The sequence below is a fragment of the Crocodylus porosus genome, unplaced genomic scaffold (genome assembly GCF_001723895.1).
Source record: "Crocodylus porosus isolate Cpor-Errol unplaced genomic scaffold, CroPor_comp1, whole genome shotgun sequence".
Taxonomy (NCBI): Eukaryota; Metazoa; Chordata; order Crocodylia; family Crocodylidae; genus Crocodylus; species Crocodylus porosus.
In genome coordinates, this window is record NW_017728926.1 from 3,284,277 (window position 1) to 3,306,668 (window position 22,392).

Sequence of the window (22,392 nt, forward strand, 5' to 3'; positions counted from 1 at the left end):
CTGTAAGAACTCCTAAGTAGATTTTCCATCACTTTCAGTACTAGTAATAAGAGGCAGTTGCAGTCTCAACCTCTCAGCTTTTCCCTGCACTTACACTGTGCTGTCACTGGACAGACTAACAGTAATGACAAGGAATGATTCATGAGTGAAATATCTCACCCAGTACAAGCAACCAAGCCATTCATTCCATGAGCATGTTGTCCTTAAGATATTTAATTTGGTCCTGATAAAATCCTGATGCTGCAAACTCATGTGAATTGGGAGAGCCTTTTGCATGCAGGCCATTCCCTGGCCCTAAATGATTCAACTGGAATTTTCAGGGGTATTTGAAAAATAAGTGGGAGCTGGGCACCTAGGCTAGGGACAGGCATTGCACATAAACCAGTTTAAGTGATCAGAAACTGGTTTAAACCTGTAACAGAACAGATGTTCAGCGCACATAAACCAGTTTGAAAATGGCTGAAACTGGTTTGATATAAGGCTGGTTGAATGAATCAGACTTAACTGATCTGGATCAAACCAGTTTATGAAACTTTTGTCCCAGACCCCTTCCTGGTTTAAGTTAAATCAGAGTCCCACAGCATCCTGGCATGCTCTCTGGGCTAGGTGGTGCTCTCTGCTTCAGAGAGCAGGGCTGGCCCCTCCCCTCTTTTCCCTGGCTGCAGCTTCGGCAGAGACTGCATATACAGCAAGGTCTGCCTGGCTTCCTCCTGTTCTCTCCCTCCCCCTCACCACTCCCTGCTCAAGCAGGGATTCCCCCCTCCCCTCTGCCTTCCACAGAGCCCTCTCAGTATTAGCTAGCATACCACATGCTGGGTACGGCCTGTGCTGTATGAGACGGAACAAAGGCAGACAGGAATGTGGTGACTAAGGGCTTTTTGGAGCTAATCAACAGGTACCTGGCAATGTTCCTCTATTCCTGCCTTGGAAAAAGTTGTTTAAGAAGAGCTTGAACTAATGACAGATGCTTTTGTTTTCTTAATGGGTTGATAAACACAGAGTTAGGGGTGATAAACACTGTGTTATCAACTCCCTGTTGGGCTGCTGGATGTGTGTGTCGGGGGGGATTTCTCCCTAATCAGAGCATCCTGCAGGGGCCTGGCCATGCCCTCCACCCTCCCAAACTCAGTGCTATGGAAGGGAAGGGGCGTCTGCATTTCTAGAATGAAAAGGGAATGTCTATCCACCTCCAAATCAGTTCAAGCTTTGCAGGTTAGACTAATGCTTTCTATAGCACCTCTGCCTAAAAGTGTGAAGGCTGAGCTCCAAAAATGTCAAAGTAACAGAGTGCTACAAATCTTCCTTGGAAATCTTATCACACAGTATTTCTGATAGTTCCTCCTTCCAGTCAGGACAGACGTGTCTGCAAGGCAGAAACAAATGTGCATGAAAAATAACCAGCATAGGGAGAAAAATAAACAACTTTTCCACTGGTTCTTAAAGACATTTTGTTTGCTTCAGTCTGGAGGTAATTTCGTCTGTTATCCAGACTGTGAGACCATCCTCAGACAAAAGCATCCACATGCCAGTGAAATCTATGTAGTAAATTTATTTTAGAAAAACATGTTTAAAATGATTTCAGTCCTGTAAAAATATGCAAGCATGCAAAGAGTGTATAGCTTAAAATTAGGATTAGCCTTGCATCTGTTGCAGGGGAAGTCTTATCATATTAATATTAATGGAATGCAACATCAGCTTCCAGGACTTTATTAATATTTTAAATATTATTAAAGGCCTAATGTTCCAAGTAAATTTTTTATAGATTTTCCAGAGCATGTCAATAGACATTTTATGGGTTCCATGAAAATAAAACGATGCTAAATTTTAAGACTTTAACAAAGCATGACAGACTTGCCATGGAATTATTTTTAAAAACCTACTGAAAAGAATTGAGGCTTTAATTTCTGGTACAGAATTTTATAAAACCTCAATAAATACCAGCAGAAGCTTCATAGATTTCCTATAGGAGACAGTGTCCCGGAGGTAATTATTTTACTTAATTTCTATTTTAAACATGAGGGTTGCTGGGGATATTTGGATTAAAAACATTTTTCATTGCTTGAAGGCAGAGTTCGTGGAAGCCACAGAGTTTATTATGTAGGGATTTTGGGCAGTCAATTGACACTATTCTTCTATATGGCCATTGGTGAATTGTAGTTCGAAGCTAATATTGAAGTCTGTGGTTCTAAGGCAGGGGTAGGCAACCCCAGCACGTGTGCCAGAGCATGGCGCACAAAGGCATTTTGCTTGGCACTCAGGCATTGGGAAAGGGTCTGGGGCTCCGCTACTACAACAATGATTGGGTCGCTTGAGGCTTCTTTGCTGCCCACCTCTGGCACACCAACATCTTACAAGCTGAGGCTGCAGGCCAAAAATGTTGGCCAAAAATGTTCCCAACCCCTGTTCTAAAGGAAATGTACTTAGATCAGCTTTTCAGTTTATGTTCTCCTTCACCCTTCCTGGGCTTTTTACCACTGACAGAAGCATCAGCATCTATTCTGAGTAAAAACAGACACGGCTGTTGCAATTATAAAATATACTGTTAGGGACTGAAAGGGGAGGGATGAGGAGGAATCCTCACACTAACTTTAATGAGCCAGGATGTCATCCCAGATCACTCAGGGAACTGGAAGGGACCTCAAGGATCATCTAGCTCAACCCCTTGCAGGGATGCAAAATATGCTATTCCTATACTGTCTCAGTGTGATTACTATCCAGCCTCTTCTTGATAACCTCCCGTGAAAGAGATGCCACTGTTTTTCTAGGTAGCGTGTTCCATTGTCCTACAGTTCTCACAGTTAGGAAGCTTTTTTCTGACATCTGATCTGCTTTAAGGTAGTCTAGACCCATTGCCAGATGTCTGTCCTTTGTAACAAGGGAGAACAGTGTCTCCAGCCTCATCACAGCTGCCTAACAGGTGTGCAATTTGGGATTAAATAGCACTGAAATAATTTTTTTTAAACCCAAACAAACAAGAGGGAGAAGTCCCGAATTGAAGACTCTTCTTTCTTTCTCATTGAAGGTGGAGGGCAGGGAGGGCTGACTATAATGAAACTTGGGTCTGAACCAGCCCATGTTTTAGTTTTTTGGATGAAGTAAAATCTGATCTGAATTCAAACACTCCCCAGTGGAACTCAGTGAGGGTCTCCTCTAGAAATATGCTGCAGACAAAACTGCTTGGCAAATAAGAGGCATGGCATTTGGGGTACGTTTCCCATACAAAAATGAATGAACTGCAGTTCAGAGCTTCATTATTTGACTTGCCTCCCCTCATTAATGACACTGAGGCTTGGCCAATCCAGGCTGTCATCCTGCATCACCACAAAAGAATATCTGCACATGTGGTAAAAGAGTTGTTGCCTCTACTGAATTGGGGCCCAGTGCTATCACAGAGGGCATAACTTACAAAATGGGATGTGTATCTCATATTGTTTTACAAATGCGATGGAAATGTCTTCCGTCCATCTGCCTCTGATTGGTACAGAGATTTTGCCACAATAAAAATGAAAATCCTCCAGCCATAAGAGAAGTTCTCGGTTGCCACATGTATTTTGAACTGCAAAAGGAGCGTGGTTTTAATGTGCATGATAATTATATTATTGCAGACAAAGAAGATAGACTGTGCTAAGAATCCTGATAAACTATTTTTCTCTCTGTTATCTCCCACCCTAATCAATGCACATGGACAGGTGTGCATTTCACCTTGCCTGGCCAGACACAACCATACCAAGCCGCAACAGAGACCATTAACTTTTTATTCTCTTTCCATTCTAATCTAATTACATTTCTGTGTTCAATAGCTGAGCATAATGTTAAACAGGCTATTCCGAGTAAGTTGCAGTTAGGGACGGTTGGAAATTTCATTTAGAGTGAATACGTGATTCATTACAGCAGGGATTTGGGATTGACCAATTAATTTGCCTGAGTGTGTAGCTCAAACTGGCATTGCTGCCCTACACTAAAATGCCATATAGTTAATCCTAATTGCTTTTCCTCCCACTGCTACCTGCAATGCCACCTTCAAAAGAAAGACAAGGAGGAAGAAATGGCACAAGATTTAAAAAAAAAAAAAAGAAAATATCTCCTAAAAATATATTTGTATTAGTTTGGTTGCATCTTTCTCCAAGCTTTGAACCTAGATTACACAGGCAGAATAGGTGATGGTAGATATGGTTTTCTGCAGAAGGAAAAAGAAAGGTTTTGCTGCTACTGTTGCAGTGAAAGCATGAAAACATTGCTTGTTCCAAAATCCCAGACAGATGAGCTCTGGAAAATTGATGGAAAATGCATAGAATATGTGTGGTCACTAGTATGAAGTAGACTATCTGGCATGCAACACAGGGTTAATCGCTAAAGGAAGCCATTTTAGAGCACTGAAATTAGCATCATTTGTTAAACCTAAAGGAGGTGTTACGGTGGGCCAAAATTTGGATCCAGAGATGAGCTACCTCAAATGTTTACAGCATTTTTGCATGTGGGCATTCTGGTGTTGCCCTCTAACATATGCCCTCCAATGAAATCAGGGGCTATGTTCTTTAATTTCAGTTCATGCTCATCTCTATTTCAGGATAAAAGTAAAGGTCTCCTGATACTAAATCTTCCTTTTAATGCAGAAGACATTTACCATCTATTAAACAGGCTAACTTAAGCAAGTCAAATACAAGAATCAACTATTTGGTTAGCATTACACAAGGGATACATTGGTGAAGGGGGCCTAGCTACACATAGAAACGTTCAGCGGTACAAGAGCAGGGATGGTCAAAAAAAGAAAAGAGTTTTTAAGAGTGGTACGTACCAGGAAATAGCCACATGGCGTCTGCCCTGCCCCCAGGAAGTAAAACAGACTTCGGCCAGTCAGCAGGAGATTTCAAACCATTTCTCAGACACAAAGGCCACAGGAATAAGATGCCGATCAGAAGAAGAGGGTCTGCAGCGAGCAGAAAAATGGGCTTGCGCGTGCTGGTACATAACACACAACAAGCAAGCCTAGTCAGGCCTGCTGCCAAAATCAGCTTTTTTTTTTTGCTTTTTTTTTTAAGGGAAAAAATAATCTCTAAAATAATGCTTTGGATAGGCTTATTGGCCTTTGCAAAATCAGGCTAGCACCAGGAAGATGATGATGAATTGCGATGCCATTTTTGTCCCCCATCCCATAAATGAAATAAAGTAACTCTGAACCAAGCCAATTATTTATGGTAGTGGTTTTCAACCTGTGTCCCGTTGACCCCTGGGAGTCCAAAGACTATGTCTGAGGGGTCCACAAAAGTTTATTATGATCACTCAGAAGTATATGAATATCCATACTTACAATTCAAAGGGGTCTGCACCTCCATTAGAAATCTCCAAAGGGGTCCACACCTCCATTACAATTTTTTTAGGGGTCCACCAATGAAAAAAGGTTGAAAACCACTAAAGGAAGTTGTAGTCCAAACATGGATCACAGTATCTCCCTCTTTTTAAAGTATTTCTCCTCTTGCTCCTTTTCCCTTGGACTGCTTTTCTCGTGTTTCCTGTTCCCAGGTGTAAGTAACAGGGCATAATCGTTACCTCAGCATTGCTATAGCACACCAAGGTGGCTCACCTGGAAAAATACAGTGTTTGTGGGAGCCAGCTGGTAGACTAATGGGACTGCCCTCATTAGTTACTTAGGAAGTGACTGCTCTGGTTCAACTGGGCTTCAAGGAGAATTGTGGAGGCCAATAATTTCCCAAAAAAGCATTACTTTAAGACAAAAAAGCAATGAACCACTTCCAACCAATGCTCACATATCAGGGACGGTATTAAAAGCAGTGCAAAAAATCGACATTGCCAGTGTTCCAAACAAAACACAGACAAGACAAGAAAACAGATACAAAATGCTCCCATTCATGTCCCAGCATTGGTTGGCTGGAGTTCATGTGAAAACCAACATATACATACACTCAATGAAATGGTTTGAAAATCCTTGCCAATTCTTTGCCTCCCAATACCTGTGGAAACCCCAGAATATGGCAACTAGCAAATGTCATGCACGCGCATGTGCGTGCGCACACACACACGCAAAGGTACTTAAAAAGAAGTGTTTTACAATGGCTTTAGTTTAGGCTTCTATTCTTCATGCACTTAGGATAAGGACTCTGTGCATTAAATGTCACTTACAGTTCAATGAGATTATATATTTGAAGAAGTTTTGGGGGGCTTCCCCCCTTCATTAAAAGTCATCAGGGTTTTTTTCTTCATCTGACAGCAAACACATTTACTGTGTGGAGCGATTTAGGTAAATCTCTGCACCAATCATTAATGAATAGTTCCTCCTAAAAAACCCACAACTAAATCAGAACCAGTGCCCCATGCAATTAAACTTTGACTGAAGGCTAGTATCTGCAGTGGAAAGAGGTCACTTACCGAGTTCTCCAGTCAACCTCCCTTCCCATACAGACAAGAGACAGAATGATGTCCCAATTTTTAAAATCCCTCCATCTAGAAAGTCCCATCGTGTTCCCTTGCTTAATGTATTATTATTTCATACCAGATAACATGATTCACATGATTCATTCATGCAATCTATTCTTTCATTAATCACAATTCCTCATTTGAAATTGAACAGCTGTTTAGATGCTGCTTAAAAAGCAGCATATAAATGCCAGAAGACAAATTTGAGGTAGATTTCTTTGTTGAAGTAAGCAAGGGGAATTGAAAAATGTGTGGTGCTACAGACCAGCACAGTGTAACAAGATGTGTTCAAGGTGAAGCCAACTGGCATTGCAAGGACAATAGCTCCGCTACTTAGAGTTGCCATGTGACAAGCAATATAAATATTAAGTCCTATGCCTGCTGGTCACAAAGGCTCTGAGTAATTGCTTGTCCTTAGTTTGGAGGGTGAGTTTTGCATTAGTGGTTCTACACAGCAGGTCGTGCAAACCAAACCAAAGTGACACCTAGCAAATATACCTAACTGACCAGTTAATTTGGAAAAAGAAGAGGCACATTATGGCTTTAAATAATAACTGGAGTTTCTCTGTGCCATACTCTTCCTAAGATGGATTTTGTCATTGCTGGCTTTATTATTCCCTAGAATTTCTTCCATAGGTAAAATTAATAAAATGAGACTAATAGCTAATGCAAATAAACGTGAGTCTGTAAGTGTGCACGGGAACTGTGATCAATGCCTGTCTTACCTGTTTCCATTGAACGTTGTTTTATAATCCCCTGGTGAGTGCAATGCCTCCTCTGTGTACACAGGCACAGCTGTCCTGACACACTCATGGGAGCACTGCAGTGTCTCGTTATAAGCTGTAAATATGTCCAGGTTACTGGGCACACGAGCTGGGGTGAAGTCCGTCAGATTCTGGCAGCTCTCCTCCTGTTGATTGATTTTGCGCTGGTGGCTGTTTCTCCTGGGGTTACCACTTTGTGCACAACTGAGGTGTGGGTTAAAAAAAAAAATGAAGAAAAGAAAAATACAACTCCAAATATATCTGTGACACTTGAAGAAAGAATTACATGATCTGTTATTAATTATACATCATTCAATATTGGATTATAATTTGTGGGCAGTTTGGAAAGATCAGCCACAATCAAGCAATCACCCTTTATTTACCCTGTAATGATCAAATCTAAATGTTAAATGGAAGCCTTTATTATTAAAAGAATTACTGAGAAAAGCAGCATGCCCTTATTTTCAGAGTGTTAGAGCCTTCCTTCCACAGAGAGAATAAGCAAGTTAACTCCTTTTACTCTAGGGCTAGAAATAGATGTTGCTGAATGAAGCAGATCAGCTGTGCCATGAAGTGGCACATGTAGTTGGATTTTCCCTGCTTACCCAGATCCACCCTCAGAGATTCCAGCTGGCCTGGGTAAGCAGGTCCCTGGCATGGAGACGTGGGGCACTAGGGCATCCCAGGGCCCTGGGCCTCTAAACTGGGACCTGCAAGTTGTCCCCACTTAAGGAAATGTACCCCTGGAGATCCCAAGGTGTCTCTGCAAGTGGGGAACCTCGATTTCCCCATTTATAAAGCAGCACCATGAGATTCCCCAAGGTGCCTCTGTAAGTCTCAAGCCCCCAGAGCACCTGCCCAAGTTGGCTGCAGAGTGCAGGCAGCTTGGGCTGCCTGGAGGCTCTTGCCACAGAGCTAACAGATATTCTCCACTATAAAGAGACAGAATTTATCACTATTTTTTGTCACGCCACTGAATTTCCACTGATGTGGCATGACAAAGGATAGGGAAGTCTATTTGCCTGCCACTCCATCACATTGCCTCCCTTGTAGCTATAACATACCTGAGGCCTCAATACACAACTTGATTAACACTAGAGCTAAGGAAATAGATTACAAGGACACAGGAATTTAGGCTTGCATACTAGAGCAGATTTCTAAGCCGAGTAAGGTTTCTTCCATTTATTTATCTTCAATTGTCCTATGTTCCCTTCCCCCAATTCCTTCTTTACATGCCATATTGATCATATGCTGAGTCTCTGATATTATTGAGCTGTGCGGATTAATTATGATTGGTCAGAAAAATCATGTATGGTTACATAAAAATTTTATGGCGGCACAAATGTGACCCCAAGCCACATCTGTTCCTACCCTCAGAAGCATCAAAGGGGTAAATTTACCGTGACAAATAACTTCAGGAAATGGCTTTTTTGTTATACTAGAGTTTCGGGACCTGTTGGAAGAGCACTCGGAGCCCAAAAGCTGGTCCAATAAAAGAAAGACCTCACTCAACAGAGAAACCCTCAGACTCCAGATGTGTGCAGAAATCATTGAGTCACTGATGTTTAATTCCCATGGAACAAGACCTGGAAGTTTCATTCTGGAATTTCAAGGGAAATGTAAGTACAAACTAGGGCAGTTGCTGCACACGCAGTACAGACCAGTTACTACCCAGCTTGTTAGAGCTTCCTAGCATGATACTACTGTTCCCTCCTGCGTACCCCCCAGCCTCAACCCCGTGCTTGACTCCTAACACCTAATGCAAAAAAAATGGGTCCTCCTACTCCATGTGGCCAGCCTTCCCCACACATAGCCACATCTACCCTATCCTGGGGCAGATTAACTAGTATGGGGACTGGCTAACTAACACTGTCACTCAGCAGTGCTAATTGGCCTGCCTGCAATGCCCTGCAGAGGTGTCTACATTGCTTACAGTTCAGGAGGCAGTCGGTACAAAAGGTGCTGCTGCCATGGCACAGTATGTCAACCCTGAAAGACAGCTGTTAGTTTCCTAACTTTTAGCACTGAATTTAATGGCATGCAAGGTTGCAAGATGGCTCTGTCCAGCCACCCAATGAAATATCTAAATGTGGATTTATTTAAGAACATAATGTTCTTCATATAGGTTTGGTAATGCTGGCTCTAGGTTTTAAGTGGGACCTCAAAAGTACCTGAGGAAGTTGGGTGCCTAAAAACTAACTCAAGGATGAATGAGAGTTAATTACTTGACTGTTGTAAATGCTGTAGCACATCCCATCAAATTACTCTATTGCTGGACCCAATGCTGGCTTAAGCGTCTAAGCGAATCAAGTTATAGCCTCGGGCAAATCCAAGGGTCCATCACTAATGCATGTGCTGGTGCACAGGATAACCTCTTCACAAATGGAAGGGACCATCTACCAAAACCAGTCAGTGCCCATAATAGAGAAATGGCACAATTCTTTATAAACTTTGCACAACAGAGAGTCACCACTCATCCCCTCTTTTTAAAGTGCTTTGCAAGGTGGATAGACTATTAACATAACCTTAAAGCAGTGAAAACAGTGTGCCTGATGCTGCCAAAGACTGAGTGTCTCTGGTGTCCCTGCCTATAAGTCTCACTACTCCATCACATTGCCTCCTTTGTGGCTATAATATACCTGAGGACTCAAAATACAACTCGATTAATTTTAGAGCTAAGCAAATAGATCACAAAGACACAGGAATTTAGGCTCTTTTTGCATGCTGCAGCAGATTTTTATACTGAGTGAGATTTCTTCCATTTATTTATCTGCAGTTGTCCAAAGTTCCCATCCCCCAATTTTTTCTTTACATGCTATAATGATCACATTCTGAGTCTTTGATATTATTGTGCTATGCATATTAATTCTGATTAATCAGCTAAATTAGGTGGCATTGCACAGGTATTTAAAGAAAGTGATAGAAAAGAGGCATATGTGTGGCTAAAGCCTGTTCCCATACAATGTGAGCAAGTATTCGCCAAGGCTTTCTCAGTATTGGTACATCTCTAAGACATATCAATCACTTTTATTATATGAATTCTTTCTATGAGTGGACACTAGAAAATGTCTGTAAAAAGTAAGTAGAAAATACACGCACTTTGACTGACTTGCAGAAGCCATCCTACATTAGAGATGCCTGAATTATAGTAATTGGACATAAGCCTTCTGTTACCTTTAAGCACTATTACAAATCAGGAGAGATATTTAAAACTGGGTTCAATTCACTCTTTGTAACACATGGTCAGAAGAAGCTAATACCCTCTAAAACAGTCAGTTCAGTGTGAGAGACCGTGAACAGGTCTGGATGAAAATGAACCCTTGAATTAAACCCCAATTAATTACAGGATTAGGGATTTTGCCCAAAGTTCACTGGCATCAGGGGTCCATTGACTTCAGTGGACTTTAAGTGAAAGTCTGGATGTGTCTGACCTAAAATGCCAAAAAAATAGTTTGTCCTTGTGGTGCTGACCTACTGGCCAAAAAGTAAGTTTCCCAAAACAGTCTATTCTAGATCGGTTCTCCACACCAAGAGGCTGGATAGCTTTTCGATTATTATTGACAAAGCCAAATCCATAAACCTCTTCAAGATCAAGCCACACCTATGCATGAGCGTTCATATGGATTGTGGTTGCTTTTTCATTCATTTAATTTAAATAGGCAGTTAGTAAACTCTAACCCTGACCCATCCTTCTCCTGTCCTGCCTCTCTGCCTGTCCCATCAGGGTCTGGAAGCCCCATCCCTAGCTTGTGATGCCCTCCAAGATAACAAAGCATTCAAACACATGGGTATCTCTGTGCATGTCAGTAAGTCTCACTGATTTCTGTGGGATTCAATAGTGTGGTTTGCTATTATGTGCAGTATAATCCCAAAGTGCATGTACTGATTTTCAGGAGGGGCACTTGCTTGGTACTTTTAGGACATCGGTCTTATTTGAGGGGTGTATTTTGTAAAACTGGGGCTTCCAAAATTATGACTGACTTGCAAAAGTCTTGGTTATGGGAAATATATTTCTGCACCACTGTCAGAAATGCTTCTTCTGAAAATATTGTATCTTTACCCATTCTCGTTTTAGAAGAACTGTACAAACTTTATGAAGACTCAAAATCCAGCTGTAACATTTTGCTCAAAACCTTCCCCATGACGAGAGCATATATTTATAATAGACAGACCTATGGAGGGGTTTTCTTCTTATGCCTCTTTGATAAGGGGATTCCTTACTCCCCAACTTTCTGATTTATTTCTAGATTCTATCCCTGATTTTATTCAGTATCCTGAAGAAAGCATTGGGATCGTATGGATAAATTACATGATGAGACAGCTAAGCTTTGAAGCTATTAGAGAACATACTTGCTGGAGGAGAAAACTACAGGTAGATGAGAGGACTAAGAATGGTATTGGAGACAAGCAGAGTTTGACTGCAGTTTTTCGGATTATCCCGGAGGTGCGGTAGGTAGTATTATTACACCCAGCAGCATTGACCTCAAAGTAGGCCAATTTCTCTGGGAAAATAGGTAAAGTCAGGAATGCTTGCAGCAAAGGACTAACCTATTTTACCATATGCATAGCTGATGCTAACGAATAAATGAGAGCAAATTAAGCTAGAACATGAGCCCATGGACACTCCAGGGGATGTGAAGCATGTAAAACTCGCAGCATTCAGGAGGCTCAGAAGGTGAGTTTCAATCCCTGGAGTTGTAAAAAAAAGGCCAGGAAACATCATTATTAAATGCTAAACCAAACTTTTGTTTTAAGGAATGGCTTAGACCCAGGCAAGACTTCAGAGCCCAAACAGCAAGCCAGAGAAAAAGTCAGGCAGCCCAGGACAGAGTGAATTATCCTGGTCTCCTGAGAAGAGGCTGCTATTAGAGTACTCAGGAACAACTAACCTAAGAGGGTGCAATATTATATCATGGCAGTGGGAAAGCCAAAGGGAGCTAGGAAGTTAAGCTGAAGTCTTCAATTCTGCCAATATGCACAATCCCAAATGTGGAGGCTTTTTTGGCCCTTTGTTTTAGGAATCATGAGAGTGTGTGCTATTTCAAACCTGTCTAATGTGTCTAACAGTGCAGATATTTGTTTGGAGGGTGATGACTTTTTTCAGTCTTGCAAATGTAGCTGCCTGTGATGGTGATGGGCATGATGCCAAACTCTAAATAAGAATTTAAATAAATAATAAGACTTGGATATCAAAGTAGCCCAGGGGCGATAAACAAACACAGAATTTCAATGGAAGCATACAGCCCAAATTCCCTTGCCTTCTTTAAACAGTTCAGCTTAAGCCATAATTTCTAGCCTGCTCTTACATCTAATAGCTGAAATGTTGGGTTTTTTTAATTCACAATTGAAATTGTTAGCTCTGCCCCCGCTCCCAGTCTTGCCCCTTCCACACACTCCAGCAGCACCCCCAACACTCAAGCCAAGCAGATGGACAACAGACCTTACCAATTTTTTAACACAAGAGTTGTTATCAGAGCAGCTATGACCATGATGAGAGACACTGTGATGGTGATAATCTGATGGACTGCCAGACCTGTGAAGAAAAACCAAAAGAGAGTAGCAATAGGAAGCGGAAGGGATCCAGGAGAACAATGAGCCAAAACCCCACCTGCAACCAAATTACTCAGTAGGACCTTGGTGCTGAACCCACGTCACATCTTCACCATCCTGTGAGGCAGACCAAGCAACAGGCGGGGCTTTAATTCCACATTAGGACTGGCAGGATGACATCAGGATTCAAACACTGAGATGGTGGATATTGCTGCTGGCCCCTGAAATGGCTGTGTAACTCTGTACCTTGCAGTCTGCCCCCGTATACAGACATGAGCCTGCCCCTGAGCCTGCCCCTGCCATGTTATCCCAGACATACTCAGAAGACTCCCATTTCTGATTCAACCAAGCTTACTGCTTGGGAAGGTCCTTATACCTTCTAACCTTAGAGTTTGAAGGTTTCTACTGTTGCTTCTGCACTTTCCTGCCAACAAGCTCTCGGGGCTCTGCTTGTTGCTTCTTTATCACCCACTTCTTCTCCCCTTGCTCCTAGTAGCCAGCAAGTTTATGCTTCACTCTTCAGTCTCCTTTGATTTCTGGGCATCTCTGATCCACTCTTTGGGGTTGCCTTTGCCCTGCCAAAGTGATTGTGTCTGGTTGCTCCCTGTTACAGCACTGCAGACAGGCCTAGCCTTCTGGGCTAGGGACAGGCATTCAAAAAGCCTACGCCTCAATTGATTCACATTCTTTGCAGGTTAGTCTAACCTGGCTAGGCTAAATCAGTTTTGTAACCAGACAGACATCTCAGACATGCAGGCACATACCTGCAGTGGCTCAGGCGAGAAGCTGGGGGGGCTAGAGCAGCCTTCCCTTCCCTTGTACAGTGCTGAGCTGAGGGGGGCTTGGCCAGGGAGGGGTCCCCCTCCTTGATAACAGAGCATTTATCAGCTCTGTTATCAGCATTGAACACCCCATCAGAAAACAAAGTCTTGCTCATTACAAGCTTTTCTTAAACAGCTTTTTTCCAAAGGAAGGAATGCAGGGACATCACCATATGAGCTGTTGATTACCTCCAAAAGGCCCTAAGTGGACACTGTCCTATCTGCTTTACACAGCATTAGCTAACATACCATATGCTGGCTACAGTCCGTGCTGTGGGAGAGAGGAGGAAGGGATCTCTGCTTAAGCAGTGAGTGGTGAGAGATGAGGAGGGGGGCACGGGGAAGCCAGCAGACCCTGCTGTGCGTGCAAGTGTCTACTGGAGCTCCAGCCAGGCAGCAGAGGGGAGGGGCCAGCTCTGCTGTGGAGCAAAGAGCCCCACCCAGTCCAGAGAGCATGCTGCGATGCTGGAGGTGTCTGATTTAGCTTAAACCAGCAAAAGGTCTGGGACAGACATTGCATAAACCAGTTTGAGCCAAATCAGTTAAGTCTGATACTACATTCAACCAGGTTTATCTCAAACTGGTTGCAGCCATTTTCAAACTGGTTTATGTGCACTGAACATTTGTTCTGTTACAGGTTTAAACCAGTTTCTGATCACTAAAAATGGTTTGTGTGTGATGTCTGTCCCTAAGGGCTCATACCATGTAGCACCCCATAGTCCTGCTTTGGTATGAACCCAGTCATAGGCCTCCATGGAGGCTCTCCAGCATGAAGAGGCTGTGCCAACATATCACCCTTTGTCACTGGGCTTCCCCATGCAAGTCACACTAGTTAGACTGACAGACTGCCTTCCAGAGCAGGGAGAGAGCATGGGAAAATCACTTTATTTCTAGAAACTCCACTGCATCTCAGCATTTCTGGGCTTAGCCTGGGCTGAGAAGCATACGGCATCAGTCCTCTTCCAGCTCCCCCAAGGATAACCCAGGTTATCAAAGGCCTCACAAAGGACAAGGCAATGCAGACTTCTTCCACCCTAGCCAAAAGCATGCAAGAATGCAGTGCACCTCATTTCTCTTCATCTCAGCCTCACGGAGAACACTGGCAACAGGGCTGCCAGTAAGTGCCCACTGCCAGGGTGGGTTTGAGGACATTGTACCTTTCCAGTATAAAACAGACACACACAGCCTCCCAAATCATTTCACGTGGGGTCAGTGAGCAGCCAGGAGACAGGAGGGACTTCGTTCTCCATCTTGCATTATAGAAAATAATCCAGGCTCTCATTTTCTATCCTCTCAACTCTGTTCCTTGTCAGCCTGAATTAAGCATGAAGGACGGAAGAAATGTAAAGACAGATATCTCTGGAGGGAAAAGGAAACTTCTGCACAATCTTGCGGTGGGAGAAGGATTAGCTATAGATAATAATTACAGCACTAAGTGCTATCACTTAGAAGGTCGGACAGGCTCATTTTCTTTTAATTCACCTTTCACAGGCTATAATTTTGGCTTGTGCATCATTCCTAATGAATAGTTTGGAAACAAAAGCATCTCCATGTACAGTATGTTTGTGGTTTTGAACTGCATTACAGTTGCAATTTTGTAATGAAATGATTTTGATGGCCTCAGCCCAAGGATGTGTTGGGTTGGTTTTTTTTACAAACAGATGTGAGAGCTCTAAGAGTATTACTCGGGTAAAAGATGTTTTTAATAAATAAATAAATGTTAGCGTGACAGTGAAATGAGTGTGTGTGTGTGTACATAGAGGTTATAGTTTCATAGTAGTTAGGGGTCAGAAGGGACCTAAATAGATCATCTAATCTAACCCCCCACCACTGGCTGGAACACATGCTACGATCACACGATCCCAGACAGGTGTTCATCCAACCTCTTTTTGAATTTACCCAAGGTAGGAGCGAGGACCACCACCCTAGAAAGTTTGTTCTGGATCCTAGCTACCATAACAGTGAAACAGTGCCTCCTAATCTCTAACCTGAACCTATTCTCCAGGGTTTTTTTGTTTTTTAAAGGGCCAGAGCTGGGGTGGGCAGGGCCTCCATGGGGGCACTGGGAGAGCAGGGGAGGGTCGGGGGGCTTGTGACAGAGCCCCATATGCAGCGTGGCTCTATCACATATGCAGCGTGGCAATGGGAAGCAGCCAGTGAGTCAGGGCTTTTTTTTTTCAAAGAGCAGGGAGCTAGGGCGGGTATGGCAGCCATTGAGAGCAAGCAGGGGGTGGGACCTGTGTGATTCGGCTGGTTCAGCAGCAGCCAAATCTCCAAATCAGATTTGGTCGATTCCATTTGGGACAGTGTTTCGAATCACTGAATCGAATCAGCGTCCCCTGAATCAGCCGAATCTGAATTCAAAGCTAATACTAGCCACTTCGCATAGGCCTACTCAGTACCACTAGTTCTCCCTTCCTTCCTCCCTCCTCAAAGACTTCTTGCTTTGGGATGTATCTTTTATATGGCAAACTATCTGAGGCAATGAGTGGCCGTCTCTCTGCACAGCACTGTCAACCTGAGGTTCCCCTCTAGCTGAGACTCTTTGGTGCTACCCTTATAAAAATAATAGTGAACAACTATAATACCACCCTGAAATGGATTTTATCTTTCCCCCTAGCTCTAACATGACATCATCAAAAGCACCTTTTAAACTTTTATGTGGCATCCAATCTAGGCTTTGCAGATGAACTGCTCTTGAAGAACACTGCATTACTGAATCAATAGCTGCCTTAGGTACAGCTGCCGTTCCCTTTTTCCAAAGTACAACAGCCGTGTAAAATATTCCACCATCATTATAATCCTGTTGCTTGTATGATGCTGGATGTAAAAGCACCAACAATCCTGACTTGCATGTTTAACGAGTTGTGTTGGTGGTGTTGCAAACTGCCTCCATTTTTCATTTTTAAGCCTGTGCATATATTTTGTTACTTGCCTGACTTGCTTTTAACAGTGTGGGCTGCAATATTCAGCAGAGTCAGGAGCACCCCAGGGAAAGACCACGGCTGAGAATACCCTTTTCCTCTCAGGGCCAGTCATTGGCATACACTTTCCCCAGACCCACAAGGACAATGCGTCTGCCCGTGTCTTGTTTAAATCAGTTTCCACTTCATTAGAGCATGAAGCTTTTCAGGCCCTCCTGATCCCCAACATGCTCAAAGTGCTACTAGTTTTCCTAAAGCCTCATTGAAAGCTGTTTCCAACCTGAAGAAGTGTGGGAGACAGAAACTCAGCACGACTGCAGAGCTGTAACAATACCTGACAGCTGATCTCTGTTGTGACATTTCTTAACTTCCGAGGAGAGATGGAAAACGCCCTTTTCACTTCACTCAACATGAGAGGTGTCATAACAGAGAGCAGTCGCTATGCAGCTTGCTTGCTTCCTTTATTTCTTTCTGATTCTGCAGCCCTTATTCATGTTAATCAACTATTTTCAATGAGGTCAATGGCATTTACTCAAAGTGGTATAACGCCAACTTTTCAAAGGCCCCTCTGGTAGGGCATTCATTCTTTCACTGAATTGCACCAAAGCCTTAGACATGTATCTTCAGCCGGTGTCAATAGGCAGAGCCACTCTATTAACAGAACAACCCTGATTATATATCAACTGAGAATCTGGCCGTCTGTGTTCCAGCTATTCAGGTATGTGTATGGCTCAGCATTTATACTTTGCTCATCTAAGCAACTATGCTCCATGCATGCTATTTGTTATTACTTATCTTGTTTTATTTAGCCCTCTACTGCAGCACCCTACTTTTGCATCTAGCAGTCTAATGGGGGAGGGGAACATTTACTTAACATTGCATTGCAAGGATAAAACATTGAATCTGGCCCTAGCACATATAAAGTGTCAGTGAGAAGTGATATCTTTTTAGGAAATGGAGCAGGTTCCTCTGCCAAGATGTATTCGAAGTATAAATCAAACACTCAGAAATGTGAACCTTGATGGTTTAATATAATAAAACCAAGGTCACCTTTGCTAGCCCGATTCACCAACACATTCGCTGCTCAGATAATGATAGCTTACAATGGGATCATTATTCCCCCTTCCCCACCCTCCCTCCAACACACACACACTCTGAAGTTGGTTTGTTAAATATGGCAGAGAAAAGTGCAGGATGGGGTGCAGGCAGATACAGGATGCCCTGTCATGAGCAGACACTAGAAGGGAGCAGCAGGTAAGTCATCAGCTCAAAAGTGAAGTAAACAAAATCTGGCAATTCGCACAATCGGAAAATGCTCAGTGATGATCGAGGGGAGCATTTAGCCCTTCCTGCCTGCCTCTCTCAGCCAGATTTCTCCCCACTTTCAGTGCAATAGAAGCACCCAGTTATGGCAGGCAAGAGAGGGAAGCTGGCCAGAACTGCAGGTTTTAATTCATTTCTTTTGTATATCCCTTACCTTCTTGCTCCCTGCCCCCTCTTTTCATAAACTCCCTTCTATGGGCACTTAGTTTCTGTTGCTCTGCATTTTGTTTTGTATAATTGGTAGTGTGGGATCCCATTGCTCCCATTGTACATTTCCTCCATTTCATACTTTGCTCCTCACAGCTCCCAGAAGCACCAGATTTCCAGCATTACAGCCTGCGGGGCACAGACAATGTTGATCGTCTTTTGCATTTAACTTCCTGCAGATTTTTTTCTGCTTTTTTAATTTAAGAAACAAATAAACAAGCTGAACATTTAGCTATTTGGGATTTTTCCCCTCCCATTCCCCTTTGCTCCCCCCCAACTCAAATTGTCCTGAAAGAGAGAGAATAATGGAGAAAATGGTGAGAAAGATATCAATTAAGTGCCCCCACTCTCCCCACACACAGCATCCAAATGTTCAGGTTTTCACTGGGAGAAAAAGAAACTTCAAATAAAAACAAAAACTTTCCAGATAAAATTGCTTGGAAAATAACACTATGCTTGTTTATTTGGCCAAGCGCAGCCATAAATACAATCCCAGTATCATGGATAAGAGTACGGCAGTACTCACACTGAATATATTTCAAACATAAAGTTAAACTAGAAATGAGTTGCCTTTAACGTATTCAACAAACAAAAAGGTAGGTTTACATTCTCATGTGCACATTTAACTCATACATTGAAATACCTCACAATGTTTCGACAAGCCATGCTTTTGATGGGAAAAAATTCAGTCAACTCTCAAGATTAGTTCAGTAGTCCAGTCTGAAGTACAGGCGGTTGGCTGAGTTAATCTGAAGTCAGACAGAAGGTAGGGCATGGTGGCACTTTAGAGATTAACTGGTTCCGCGATGCATGAGATTTCATTTTGAAACAGTTTTTGAACGGGCACCTGCTGTGGCTCCTTTATCCCAGTCCAGTGCCACGCAGGCCACCGAACTGCTTCAGGCGGAAGCCTGCAAGCCCACAGACTATGCGAGCAGCCTCTCTCTGACTTTTGCAAGAGCCCTGGTGCAAGACCTGGGGCGGGGAAAGGGTGTCAGATGATGGGGCCGCAGCACCCTGCCGTGGATGCTTAGGCAGGGCTGCCACAAAATCAAGCAGCTTTCTGTCATTTTCCTGAAGACATTCAGTCTACTCTGTAGATCTCCTGATCTTGGTTTGTATAATCTAGATGTTTGGGTGCGAGTCTAAAGCTTCATATTCAGGGTCTAATCTGACAAAACTCCAGTCACGTGTTCATGCATGAAAGAGGGAGAGAAGGAATGCGCTGGAGAGCCTGGCTGTCAAGCTTTGAAGCTCTGCTGTTTGGGAAAAGCTGGTAACAGGAAAGCAGTGATGCATAAGAAGCCCAGGGCTGGAAAGCAGAATTAGAGGCACGTTGCATCTGGCTGTCGTATCAGCAGGGAAGGAGATAAACCACGGACCCAAGAGTTAGTCAATGCCAGGAACAGGTTTCCTCAGTAGCGTCACTAGCAGTGGCGGTGGAGGGGGAACTTCCTATACTACGTAGGGAAACACAGAGATCAGGCTCTGAAAGAGGCATGCCTCTCATGACATGTCCACGTTCACTAACTTCACTGACTGAGCCTACAACATAGCAAGGTGCAGTGCAACCCATTGCTCTCCTGGCTCCCTAACCCAGCTGTGCCCACGGGCCATGATCTTGCTGTGCTGACAGCCAAAGCTGACATAATGGCCGAGTCCACTGAATTCTGGATGAACATCCATTCACGACCCTACTGGGAAATGTTTTTAACAGAGCATCAGCACAGGTTAATCTGTGCCGTGTATGACGCAGTGCCAAAATATGAAGGGTCATCGCTGCTAGGTGCCGGCTGATTGGGTTGCCCTATCGATTCAGCTGTCCCTGTATTATTCTCATTATCACAGCAGTGCTTAGGTTTTGCATGAAATAGGAAGTCCTGCTCAGTCAGGCTCTACAGACACCTCCAGCACAAGTCACTCCTCAGTTCACAGACACAGCAAATACAGAGGATGAGAGGGGTAAACAGTGAAGTGGTTCAGCAATGAAGCCACTCTCCTGAGCCTCATTGCTTTGGCCCCTGGTTGTGGCCAGATCAACATTTCTTTCTAGGAAGCGAGCCATTGTATTTCATTTTCAGGATGGTTCCAGCGACTTCCCAGCTGTTTCTGGATTCCATCAAACTTTTACTGTCAGGCATTATTATTCGAGCACATTTAGTGGCTCTTTGTGATTGCACATTGTGTCTCAGTGCGGCTGAGAATTGGCTGTCATGCATATAATGAAAAATTATACAAGGAATTATAGCCAGAGACAGATGGATCAGCAAGTTATAAATCAATCGATAGGCTTTCGTTTTCCCCCCTGATAGTTGCAATGCTGTAGTTTGTAATAAGAACAGCCCCTGCAGACTGATGTAAATTGATAATCCCTCTACCTCGAGCCATTGTTTCTTTAATTGTACAGAATACAATGTAATAGTGTTATGGACAAAAAACACGTTTAAAATTTAAAATATACATATATCCCTGAAGCAAGAACAGAAAGGTTCCTCTCAGCTAGGAAAGCATTAATTTTTATTGACTTCCTCATGGGAGGGTGGGGGGATGGGAATGGGTTTAAATTATAGAAAAAAGGTACACAAGGCAGACTTGCTTTATGAACTCAAAAAATATCTCCAGGCTGACAGACCTGGCAGTTCCAGGGAGCAACTGGAGCCGTATCTGAAAGGACAACACTGTGAATCATAAGCAGCACATGCACTGCTCACACTGATCATGCCCACACCAAGGCCACTCCTTCCCATTCAAAACTAGTGTTCAGCTGTCCACAAGGAAATACCCATCTTGTAGCTGCCACTAGTAGAGTCTATGGAGAACCGCACTCCCTCTTTCCTGCTCTAACAAGATGGGAGCTGCTGCAGATCATCCCGAACCCAGCGCATCACCAGCAAGTTGGCTCAGCTTCTGCTTGTCTGCTAGGGCAGACTCTGTCCCGCTCCACATACAAGCTGTCTTACTGTGTTTGTCTCCAAGAAGCCCCAGATTCTCAACCGTTTTGACTTAAGAAATTCTCTGAGCTTGTCTCAGTTCAGGCCTGCTGTCAAGGCCCCAGGTGCTGGCCCAGCCTGCTTTTCCCTGGGGCTAAGTGCTGGAAAAAGGACAAATAACGTAGTTCTAGCAAATAAATCCCCCAGGCCCTACTGCTCTCCACCACTACCATGAACACCCATTTGCAGGATGCCCACCATGTCTGTATGTCTTCTTTTCCCTTGAAGGAAGGACCTTTCGCATCCTCACTTCAGCATTTGAGATGTTCAGCCCACTTTCTAGACATGGTTGGGCTCTTCATTTAGGTTTTATCCTTCTGTGTTTTGTTCTGGTGGTGTTTGAAGGCCAGCCTCTCTCATTTACAGTGAAGACGAACCTCTCATCAGGAGCTTTCTCCAGAGAGAGCAAGTGTGGGGCCTGCCTTCTGGCACTGCTATCAGAGGCACACTGCCCCAAGGAGAGCTTCTACCATGGAGCAGTGGATGCTTTCAGGGCTAGGAGCAGATATTACACATAAACCAGTTTAAGTGATCAGAAACTGGTTTTAACCTGTAACAGAACAGACATTCAGTGCACATAAACCAGTTTCAAAATGTATGAAACAAGTGTGAGATAAACGTAGTTGAATGTAGTATCAGACTTATCTGATTTGGGTCAAACCGGTTTATGCAATGTCTGTCTCAGACCCCTTGCTGGTTTAAATTAAATCAGGCTCCCCCAGAATCTCAGCATGCTCTCCGGGCTGGGCTCTGCTCTGCTCCAGAGCTGGGCTGGCCTCTCCCCTTGGGTCTCTAGCCAGAGCAGGAATGGGACATGGCGAGACACTGGGCAGCATGGTCCCGTTAGGGCAAAGTGGGCAGGGAGGGGGTTACTTCTTCCCTCCTTTCTCTCCTCCCCCACTGCAGCAGGAGTCTGCCTGTCAGCCTAGTGGGGAACAGGGGGGAGGGGGCTGTGGCAGTGGCCCCAGGGTCTGGCAGACCCCAGCTGCACGGCAGAAGGGATGGAAGGAGGAATTAACCCTTCTCCCTGCCCCCTTCACCTTAATGGGGCCAGGGCCCGGCAGCCTGCGCAGAGCACCCCCTCCCCCTGCCCCCGCCCCTGGGCTGTTGGCGTGGTGGAGGAGGAGGGGGAAGAGTACTCCCCAGCATGGAAGAGAGCCCCTCTCCCCATCCCAAGGGAGCGGGTTGGGGAAGAGTCCCCATCTGGGACCGGGCAGCCTTGCTGTGCCCGCTCCCCACTCCACAGTGGAGGGGGTTGGGAGGAGGAGGGGGAAGAGCCTCCTCCAGCACTGAACAGAGCTCCTCTCCCTGCCCTGCAGCAGTGGGGAGAGGGGGGAGGGGGAAGAGTTCCTCTCTGGGGCGCAAAAGCCCGGTGTGCCAG

At 44.1% G+C, this 22,392-nt stretch overlaps 1 protein-coding gene across 1 annotated transcript in view; it reads right to left on the reverse strand.

Annotated features, from left to right (window-relative positions):
- Window positions 1-22,392, reverse strand: part of AJAP1 (adherens junctions associated protein 1) — an 81,981-nt gene that overhangs the window by 13,308 nt on the left and 46,281 nt on the right. Inside the window, exons 2-3 of the mRNA XM_019541188.1 lie at window positions 12,642-12,729; window positions 7,158-7,400 (exon numbers count right to left, since the gene is read on the reverse strand). Of these exons, the coding sequence (XP_019396733.1) occupies window positions 7,158-7,400; window positions 12,642-12,729 (331 nt within the window). The remainder of the gene's footprint in view (window positions 1-7,157; window positions 7,401-12,641; window positions 12,730-22,392) is intronic.